General features: G+C 39.5%; 1 protein-coding gene across 1 annotated transcript in view; it reads left to right on the top strand.

Annotated features, from left to right (window-relative positions):
• LOC115008910 (inositol 1,4,5-trisphosphate receptor type 1-like) overlaps nt 1–10,335 on the top strand; it is a 72,197-nt gene extending 61,862 nt beyond the window's left edge. Inside the window, 8 exon segments of the mRNA XM_029432800.1 lie at nt 889–1,053; nt 1,712–1,901; nt 2,010–2,102; nt 3,011–3,144; nt 3,961–4,126; nt 6,824–6,984; nt 7,745–7,906; nt 8,585–10,335. Of these exon segments, the coding sequence (XP_029288660.1) occupies nt 889–1,053; nt 1,712–1,901; nt 2,010–2,102; nt 3,011–3,144; nt 3,961–4,126; nt 6,824–6,984; nt 7,745–7,906; nt 8,585–8,671 (1,158 nt within the window). The 3' untranslated portion in view covers nt 8,672–10,335.
• Nucleotides 10,336–11,632: the final 1,297 nt, after the last annotated feature.

The following is an 11,632-nucleotide window of genomic DNA, read 5'->3' as shown; positions in this document are numbered from 1 at the left end:
GTGTTTTGTGTGGTTTGTAATTTTCCCCAGAGAAATGCTAAAAACATACCATTTCTATTTTCCAATTCACACGCACTACTGTATGCACGTTCTCATTCTGAGAAACTTTCACCACATTAGTTCCAGTTCTCCTTTCAACTGTCACGTACGCTCGTGTGCACTTGACAAGCTGGTGGCCCGTCTGCCTGTGGTGTCGCGCCCCCCCCCGGCCCTACAGTGCTTCTTGGCAGAGCCTGGTTGCGCTATGGGGTGTGAAGTGCGTCACTGGACCTTTTAGAGAGTGTGACTCCAGCCCTGAACCCGCTAGAGATTTCTAGATGTGCTCCTAAACACACGAAATAAAGACACCTCTATCGTCTGTTCCCTCAATCGCTCTGTTTACATGTACACAAGAAACCGGGTTATTGAGAGAGATCAGGTAGGAAATGAGAGAACACGTTACCATGGACTGCAGTAACCTGGTTACTCTAAAATCTAAGTCTTTATTTTCAAATAGCCCCCAGTAGTGTCAGTTTCCTTCTTAGTTTTCTGACCTTTCCTTTCGTCCCTCCCCCGCTGCTGTCACTGTATTCATCATGCACATGCACTCTTGTTAAAAAGCATGTCAGAAACTAGGTTAAGCATACACATGACCAAGAAGTCAGGTTTCTCCGGCATGTGGAGCCGTGTTAACCGGCTTTCTGTTCAGCCTCGTGGCTTGTTTACGTGACATTTTGAGAAATCAATTACTTATGTTCTTATGAGCATAAGTAATTGATTTCTCACTCAGTGTGTCCTCGTTTAGCTTAAAGAACTACCCCCACCATGTTGCAACGTGTCTTCCCCCAGGTCACTCATGTTGATTATCCTTTATTCTAATTATTAAGATGTTGACTTTGTCTCTTCCAGGTGTGCAATAAAATCATCTTCCTGATAAGTTTCGTGGGGAACCGAGGAACCTTCATGCGAGGCTACAAAGCCATGGTGTTGGACTTTGAGTTCCTCTACCATCTCCTTTACCTCATTATATGCTCTCTGGGGGTGTTTGTCCATGTCTTTTTCTACAGTCTGCTGGTGAGAGAAACACACACACCCTGTGAATACGTATACTAACAATCTTTTTAACACCTTTGCAAACACACACACACACAAACCTTCTCAGAAGAGGTAGTTTTGAGTAAAACCATGTGTAAAATATTACGTCTCTCTCTCTTAGCTTTCCGTTATGGTGCATTTAAGGACATATCATACTTGCAAGCCAGAAGTTGCCTTATTTGGTGCCGTAATGATGTTTCTGTTGTTGTTTTTTTCTTGTTGTTGAGGTGTTTAGTGCTATGTTACCAGTGCCTCAGGATCTGCTTTATAGCGTGTCGGACTGTATATGCCAGTATTTCGAGATGTTTTCCATTTACACGGGCCCAAGCTGCTCCTCTGCAGATGCAGTTTAACATATTTCCATATTTCATAAATTAAAAATGCTGAAAACTTAAGTAATACATGTCAGACACAGATGAGGATTCAACGCAAGAGCAAAAAGTATAAAAGCCACATAATGCAAGCAAATATAATGCATTCGTGTGTAACCTCACGTTGACCTTGTACAAATACAGGTAACGCTGTATGTAGAAGATTGCAGAATGTTTAGGATTCCTCATTAAGTCGTTTTTTCAATGATATGTATTGCCACATATTTATCCTTGTGTGTATCGTAACGTGTGCTTTGCCTCTGTAGCTATTCGACCTGGTATACAGAGAAGAGACTTTGCTGAATGTAATAAAGAGCGTGACTCGTAATGGACGCTCCATTGTGCTCACCGCTGTGCTGGCTCTCATCTTGGTCTACCTGTTCTCCATCGTTGGCTACATCTTCTTCAAAGACGACTTCATCCTGGAGGTGGATCGTATCCCCAACACGACTCTGAGTCAGTCGTTTTTATCATTTTTACAAACGGCCTTAAAGGTTACAGATTGTAGGTTTTTCATTTTTGAAAAGAGAAGAAATGTATTCACTGTCCCTTCCTACTTTGTAGAACACGGAGGCAGTCTGACCGGTGAGTTTCTGTCTGCACGGATGTGTCAGGGAGGGATTGATGAGAACTGCACCACAGAAGCCCTGCAGGAAGGTAACGTAACGTATGCTGAAACACTGGGGTTTTTTTTAGCTTGAGAAATATTAAAATCATTAAAAGAATATATTTTAAAATGATATTTGAATGTTCTTTAGTGGATGTCCTTGCACTGTTTACTTGTGTTTTGCAGCTTCACAATAATTCACACTTTCAATCATGTGAATCCAACGACTGTCGCTTAACGACTATTTGAACTGAACAATTCCCATGTGACCTGACCGGCCCTCATGTGACATCAACATGTGACCCAATCAGTTTCATTCCCTCAGACGTAACAGCTATAATAAACACAGTTATCAGGGGGATCATGATATGTTCTGTGCTGTCCAACATTTGACTGGTTCAGAGGTCATTCTCCAACGACTTGTAAAACTTTTTCTAATTAGATAAATCTAAACTAATAAACTAACACCTTAAAACTGTCTAACAAAACATATAAACAAGGTTCCAACAGATATCAAGATCTGCAACTAAGCCAAAGATATTTAAATAGCAAATGATATCTTATTTATACTGTGACAACACGGCTATAAAACCCCACTCTGATTATAGATATTTATAAGTAATGTGTCAGAAAATATTTTTAAAAAGTAAAAACTCTACTTGGATTATTTGTTATCATAAATCATTTGAGTTCCAAACATTATAAGCAAATAATTAATATAATTAATAAGTAAAGGTCCTAGTGGTCCGGACTACCTGGTTGTACCAGTGTAGAAAGCATCACAGTGTAAATGATGCTCTCTGGCGCTGCATGTTATTTATGAAGGTCTGTAAACAAATACACACCCGCTAAAGATAAATGAATAAACTTATTGTAAGTCGCTTTGGACAAAAGCATCAGCTAGATTAACTGTAATGTAATTACAGTCAGATTAAAGCTTTCCTCTCTGCTTCCTCAGATTCTGACAGTGAGGAAGACAGCAACATGGAGCGGACGTGCGACTCTCTACTTATGTGTATCGTCACTGTGCTGAGTCATGGCTTGAGGAGTGGAGGGGGTGTCGGGGATGTTCTGCGCAAGCCTTCCAAAGAAGTACATGCAACTCTGATTAGGCCACGTACAATAGTGTGTGTGTGTGTGTGTGTGTGTGTGTGTGTGTGTGTGTGTGTGTGTGTGTGGTGTGTGTGTGTGTGTGTGTGTGTGTGTGTGTGTGTGTGTGTGTGTGTGTGTGTGTGTGTGTGTGTGTGTGTGTTGGGCGTGTTGGGCTGAGAGGGTGTATCACCCGCAGCTGCAGCGACGGTCATGTGAGCTGGTTGCAGCCTTACCGTGCACCGAACTTGGAAATGGAGGTTTCACAATGTTTCCTTACAGCTGAACTGCCTCCGCCTTGTGTGGGATTTAAACCTCAAGATAGATTTCCACCGAATTCAGGCTCAACCACTAATGATTTCAAAAGAGGATGTGAATAACGCTCTCACGTATTGACAACAAAATGCAACTCGGGGCCAAAAAGTCTTTGCTGGCTGCTGAGATGTATACTGAAGTGAAATATCAGTCACATAATCACATGGGTAGCAGAGTGGCTTTAAAACAAGCGTGTCCTTGATATGTGTGACTGCATTAGAGGATTAACTCAAATTAAAAATGGGTGAATGAAACTGACCAATATACTTGCAGCACAGTATGAAGGTATTTTCAAACTGTGTCCTAACCAGACAGACAGTCCCTGTGAAGCTAGCTATCAACATCTTCTATTAACATCCATTATGATGAGGGTTAACCTGTAAATGGGACGATCTTTACACATTAGTCCTGCTCGATGCATTATAACCTCTTCTTAAATGTATGATTGCTTTGTGTAGAGAAGTGACTGTTTAGATTCAACCCCGTTTCCTGTTCCTTTCCCAGGAGCCACTGTTTGCAGCCAGAGTGATATATGACCTGCTGTTCTTCTTCATGGTCATCATCATTGTCCTCAACCTCATCTTTGGTGTTATCATCGACACATTTGCTGACCTGAGGAGTGAAAAACAGAAGAAAGAAGAAGTCTTGAAGACCACCTGCTTCATCTGTGGTGAGACTCCTCAGCTGATATCTTCCACATGTCTCGTTTCAGTAGCTACATGGTGACTACTGCTTAACCTTTTAGATTTTTATTGCAACACACTTCTTTTTGTTATCCTTTTTAGTGAAAAACAAGCAATCAAACAGTCTTTAATAAGATAATCAGAAGTACTGTGTGAGTCTGCTCTTTCTTAGATTATGAGGATATTCACAGTTATCCCGATACTGGGTAATACAATCCTACATCGTCCCATCCCTTCACATCTAGCTTTTATTTCACGCGGCACAGCTCTCTCTGCCAAGCATGCAGCAGTGTGTGCTGCAATATTTTCCCAACTATATTGTCCTGGGAATGAAACCTCTTTAACTTTTCAGTGCCAGGATTACTTCTCTAATCATTAGGGTGCATTGCCAGCCTGGTAGGGCTGTGCTCTGTTGTTGGAAGGTCTCTGTGTTTCAAAGTTTCTGTGCGTCATTAGTAATATTACTCTCTTCCACAATCCAGCTCATGCACTCGGTTAATTCCCAAATTCCCCTCTCAGAATGTGTGATTTCTTCGGGGGTTTGTGGTTTCTGGTACGTCTGTTAAGGTGCGTGTAGTTTGTTGCGGTCCCCTATCCTCTCTTCCTCCCCCTTTTTTCACTTAGCTGTCGTTCCAAAGAAGGCTGAGTCATGAGAGCTTCCTGCCACTGCTCTGCTCGCCTCCATAATTCATGTCTGTCTCACACGCACACATTTTCTCCCACTCACTCACACTGACTTCGCACCATATGTTTTAGGCAACTTCCCTAAGTACCCATACTCTGACCCTATATTTGAATATTATATTTGTGAGTGCCTAAAAAAAAATGTATACGATGCTGCTGAGTGTGTGTGTGTGGGTGGGACTGTACAGTACATGTGTGTGAGCCCAGCCGTACATGCTGTATGTGAGCATGTGTGTACGTGCGTATGTTGGGTCAGGCTGTCGGGACAAGTGGTAAGCATATGGAACGAAAACAGTCGTATTATGTCACCCAGCCAGCCATCAGCTCCTCTGACTCACTCATGTTAAAGAAGGCCAGGCCACATGGGGAGCTGCCATCTCTATGGTTTCCAGAAAAACCACAAGGGAACAGGAGATGCAGAGATTAGGAGCCGACCTCCGCAGGCTTAAGGGGCTCTCCGTCCTCTGCGGCTTGGTTTTATAAGCCATCGATCTTTCTCTCAATCTTCTATTTGTTTTTAGGCCTTCAGGTCTGTAGCCAATGATTGATTGACGACATGAACTTCCTGTGTAGGTTTGATTTTTAACTGCAGCCTCACAACCTCACTCTCCATCTTGTATTAAACTGTCAGATAACAGTGTAAAGATGACGTCCTTAAAAGTTTTGTTTTGTCCACAACTTAAAGATGTTCAGTTTACTCTCAAAGAAGAAAAAAGATACCAGGAAATATTCCCAGTTAAGAAGCCGAAATCAGAGACTTTCTTTTATTTTTAAGAAATTACTTTCAATCATCCAAATAGTTGCCAATAATTGGAATAGTTGATCAATTAATTTTAGCAGCTCTAAACAACTGACTAAATATCTCAAAAACGCTGTTTGGATTTTAGTCTGTTTTGTCATTAAACATGTGAAACTAACTGAACACGTCATCCTGTATTCAACATTAATGAGGTTCAGTTTTTATTATTTTGGTGTCCTCTAACGTGTCTAAATATAGAGACAGCCCCTATTTGTTTAAATCTAGCCCCCCAAGGTTTTATGCCTGGCTGTACATTATCCTTTGTTTATCATTACTGCACAGCTGGAAGCTCCCTTAACCACATACAATCAAAAGATTTGTCTTTTAAGCACTTTTAGGCACAACAAATAACCAGTGAGTTTTACTTCTGACTACTCGGTTGAATCAATGTTAAAGAGAACAATCTTTTTCTAAAGGCAGAGAACCAAGACGGAAATTTGCATTGATGCGTTTCAAGACTCTGGAGTTGGGTGACATATGTCAACATATGTGTGACATCCTGTCATCGGTGATGCTTCATTTTCCGGAGCTTAAGCCTATTATCTACCTATCTGCATGATCAATTTAAATTTATTTCATATAATTGTTTTTTAAATGTCATGTGCATAGAATAAAAAATTCTGTATTTTAACTATAAATTCACAAATGCTTACATTAAGCCAACTTGACTGTTTGAATTGGGATGTTCTCCCTTTTTTGACTTTTGAACAATTATTCTTTGTAAATTGGACCTCACCTGATGAATCAGCTGCATAATTAGTACAGATAGTTAATTCCCATATTTAATATATATATCTATGTATTTATGTGTATATATTTCTTTTTATATTTTTTCTTTTTTTATATATATTTTCTTTTTTTCTTTTTTTCTTCATTAATTTTATATATTTATATATATATATATATATATATATATATATATATATATATATATATATATATATATATATATATACCCTACATGTAATTTGTTCTGTAAAAGAGACCTTTACATCACTGAGACTTCTTGAATTGATCATTTTAACTAACTTACTATTTTCATATCGCCTTCCCCCCCTTTTCATTAATTTATTCCTAAAATAATGGCATGTTCCCTTCCCCAGTGTCTTTGCGAAAAAAGAAACTGGTAGAATAGAGGCTAGCGTCTGTAACATGCTGTTACTTCGTACCATAAATAATGTGTGTTATTGCCCCTTTACAGGCCTGGAGCGGGACAAGTTTGACAACAAGACGGTGACTTATGAGGAGCACTTCAAAGAGGAGCACAACATGTGGCACTACCTGTTCTTTATAGTGCTGGTAAAAGTTAAAGACTCCACCGAATACACAGGCCCCGAGAGCTACGTGGCCGAGATGATCAAGGTAAATGAAAAGCACATTCGCGTTCTCGGTGCGGGCCTACTTGTAAATGGGTTACATTTAGTATTAATGTTATCCATGCTGTCTTGGAGGTAATAGTGATCTACATGCTGCATGAGATCAGGAGCAGCAGGATTGTTGTCTACGGGGAATATAAAGGGTAAAATAAATGTTTTTCTGCAGAGAAATGTCTTCTCCATTGAGTTACTTCACAGCTTGATGCCTAACATATTTCTTCCTTGTGCTTTCATCAAAGCCATTCTATAGAATCAGTGTTTGCCTTGGCTGCTTTCGTAGATCGTAGATGAAAGAGCCGTCAGATGGGTGTTTACCTTTTGTGTCAAGGTTATGGTACAGTTACTATGTTGGAGACTTCATCAGAATATGCTACTGAGTCAGACCTGTAAACATGTACATGCGTGTCTTACACTCCTTAGTGCAGTAATGCGTTCCTCTTTTCTTATCTCAACTGACAGACATGGTGCAGACAAACAGGAAGTCAGTACATGACGGCACATGAGTTGCGGTTTAACCCTAAAAAGGATCAAAGCATGATCGTTGGTCAGTTCACTGGGATTTTCATTGTTGTGCAACATGTGCTCCCCATTGTTACTTGCGGAAAAAATACCATGAAAGCATGTCCCTTCGAAAAACAGACCGTAGACCAGCGTGCAATGACGAATACTTTTTTGACATAACTTGGGTTTGTTATTTCCTAGTAAATGTACAAAAGTCAGTGACTGATATGCTCGGTCAACCACAGGAGCACAACCTGGACTGGTTCCCACGGATGCGGGCCATGTCACTGGTGAGCAGCGATGCAGAGGGCGAGCAAAATGAAATCAGGAACCTGCAGGAGAAGCTGGAGTCGACCATGAGGCTGGTTATCAACCTGTCGGGACAGCTGACTGAGCTCAAGGAGCAGGTATATCATGTGACAGTAAATAATGCAGTCCCTCATTTTGTCGTATATTACCCATGATTTATTTTTCTTTTGCCTACATCTGAACCGGATAGCTTTTCTGATGTTCAACCATCGACAACCTGCACCCGAGTACTGTCATTACTCAAGACCACCAAGATTTAACGAACAATGACATGGACAGAGTTATTGGGGCTCGGGTGCTCACATTTGTACAATTACCATAATGTTAACTGCTGACTCGTATAAACCTGAGCTAAAACCGAAATGAGTTTATTTTCAGTTTTGATAAAAATGCTCTGTACTTTGTCTCATTATGCAATGACAGCTGTTCTTTGGAAAAGTTAACAAAAGCTAAATAGAATATTTCATTGTTAAGGCACACACTATTGCATCTGAGTCTTAAAGGAATAGTTTGACACTTTGGGAAATACACTTATTTGCTGTCTTGCCGAGAGTTACATGAGACAATCGATATCACTCGTGTCTGTGTATTAACTACGAAGCTACTGCCGGCAGCCATTTAGCTTAGCTTAGCATAACGACTGTGAACAGCTGTTCTGGCTCTGTCCAAAGGTAACAAAACATGCCTACCAGCACCCCTACAGCTCATGAATGTACCCCCGATAAACCACAACATGCCATTTTAAATCCTGCGTTGTGTTTTGTTTCCCCGTGCAGATGACAGAGCAGAGGAAGCAGAAGCAACGAATTGGTCTTCTTGGTCATCCTCCTCACATGAACATCAATCCCCAGCAGCCTGCCTGAGGGCCCTTGGGATCAGTGCCTGAGCACTCCTGTCAGTGCACCACACGTTTGACAGGAGAATGCCAAATCGTGTCCGTCTTCAGTATGTATTTAGGTCGATGTCTGACTGTGTACTTCACCAGAAACTCCTACAATAAGTGTTTCTACAACATGCGTGCTTCTGAGTGTCTGCGTGAAGTGAAAGTTATTTGAGTATGTTACTCGCGGACTGTAGTGTGGATGTGTCTGTGTGGCTGGAGTGTGCACCAAGTGCCTCGCAACCTGAAGAGCCAGTCCAGTGGGTTTAGAAAATTAAAACACTGACTTCAGCTTTACTACCCTCGAAAATGCCTTCTGTACCGTACTGACAGCATGCCAAAGTTCAGCCATTGTTCCTGGGGGGGGGGGGGGGGGTGATCCTCCTCAAGTGGCCTTGTATTGAGGTTTTAATCCTCAACGATGCACCAGCAAACTCAGGTCACATGACGATTCGAAGGTTTGTATGAACTCTGCAACACATTTTGCTTTTGTCTGACAGCAATAGGAACACTTAATGATATGCAACGTCTAAATAAGAATTAACTATTTTTGGGTTCTGGCATTTGATTTTATATTTGACATATGGAGACGAACACCTTTTAAAGCAATCCTGAAGAGTATTTTTTACAAAGTCTCTCCTAATGCTGTTATAAAATCTATACAGTGGGTTTTTCTTTCATTCATCATCACTTTTACATTATTTTGCAATCACGAATGAAGGTTCTACTCGTTCAAGGACACTTTGAAGGGCTTTTGAGGGGACATTGGAGCTCGTTAAGAGAAATAATAACGACCTGTTAGTAACTATTGTTTTTGATATGGACCCACTGTGGAAATGAGCAAATCAAGTGTCTGCTTCACTGTAAAGCTGGTTCTATGTTGTGCTTGATAATAGTAGTGCTGTGGAGTCGCATTGGAATCATACTGTAGTACCAAAGTTATAGGATTTTGGGAGAAACATTAATTAAATTAGATTTATTCTTCTCTGCACTGAATTATGTAATCTTCCTTTCATTCATTTAGTCCTGAAGCACTGATATTTTCTCTAACAAATGATTGTTGCATCACTTTGTAAAAGACCCACTAGAGAATGACTGTTTGAGTGTCTGAGCATATGTGAGGGGGGGAAAAAAGATAACTTATAAATGTCATTTGGAGTGCTGCTTGACCAAACTGAACTTTTATACTAATAGATGGTTTGAGTCTGAATTGTACATTCCATTCTTGGAGTCTATTTAAATAAACAAGCGTGTAAAATAATCTGTTGAGCGTAAAGTGGTATCTGCGTCAGTATGGAAGTCAATGCAAAGACCAGAACATATTCGAGACTAAAGGTAATGAGGATGTTGCCATTTTATTATCTGTCTAAGTAATTATTGGTTGACCATTTGAGAGGAGACAATTCTTCTAAAGTACTTCAGTCGGATGAATGAAAAACCTCACAGAAAAAGTACATTTGGGATTTGCCGGCAGATTAAATCTAATCTGTGGTCCTACAGTTCAGGAAGTTCACTTATTTTATAATGAGGAAATATGTTGGCATGTTGGGTATACATAGGGGTTGCACAGTTTTAGTTTTAACTTGACCTTTTTGGATTTTATTTACATCACAGATGGATCATGTAAATATTAAAAGAAAATTAAAACTGCCTTTTTTTTTTCGCAAGACTGACACTATATTATAAATATACTTCATAACAAATACACACTTTACACGTAAGGAGAATTTTATAACCTAAAATGTTAGTTTTTTAATGGCCTATTGTAACTCTTCTGACACCATTACAATTTAAACATCCTGCTATTTATCAGTGGGCATATTTATAATTTAAGTAATATTTTTAGCAGCTCAAGCTTGTGTCCAATTAAACATTTATAATCTTAACATTTTTCAAATAATTTTTGTGGAACAGAATAGACACTTTTATTTTCGGCTTACAGTTATGGGCAAAAGGTGTTTTCCACAATATTCTACAAGAATGAACAAAGGTGCCATTATCAGGATTTTAAAAAATCTAATTCAGTCTTAAATTGTGTTACATTTACCAAGACTGTCTTCAAGGGGCTTTCCATCGTTGTTATTTAATTACAGCTGCATCACTGTGACCGGTGTTATGGTCATTTTGTAATTACAGAGCCCACCCCATTTATATTTAATTAACTACACTCGGGGAATTTTCTAACTGAACATTGGTTGAACTTGTTGAATGAAGACCCTCGCTTGTTTCTGTGAAAGAAATTACTTTCCTGAAAATGTGTTTATGAAAATGCTAATGCTAAGCCAACGGTTCGAGGCCGATGGCTCGGGAGGTTGTGAAAACGAGTTTGGCAGACATTACTTTCCTTATTTATTTTTGTAAAATAAAATAGATGGATAGTGCAAATGAACTAACTCATACTAGTGTGGGGAGAAAACCTCAAAAGGAGCCTTTAAATATTATATTTATCGTAGTAATTTTTGTGTCAGTTGTCCAAAATGATCTAAATAATGTACAATACCTTGTTTTGTATTGACATAATATAGTTTGTGTTGCATCCCGAGCTTGCAAAAAGGGATTCTGCTTTTCTATCTTGTAATCATCTCCAATCATATCATCATTCTTCCTGTGATGGATGTAATTGTTTACAGCTTCGCAAAACCTTCAGTCTAACTTCAGAAGGAGGTCATTAATCCACATTTTAGTTTAACTAGCAAATAATAGCTTTTAATTGGACTATAAAATATGTGATAGTCTTGACATGGATTAGTGTGACCCAATGTACTGTTTACATGTGACATTTACAAACTGTTGGTATATTAGCGTGATTATCCTTGATTAAAGGTCATTAAACTGTAATGCGCCTATAATAGTCTAATTGAGTCTGGATCTGTCCTTGTTTATTACATTTGTTAGGACATAATCAGACCCCAGGCCTACATCAACATATCCTATTATTGTAGGG

This window comes from Cottoperca gobio, chromosome 5 (assembly GCF_900634415.1).
Source record: "Cottoperca gobio chromosome 5, fCotGob3.1, whole genome shotgun sequence".
Classification (NCBI taxonomy): Eukaryota; Metazoa; Chordata; class Actinopteri; order Perciformes; family Bovichtidae; genus Cottoperca; species Cottoperca gobio.
This window is presented reverse-complemented; position numbering and strand designations above follow the sequence as displayed.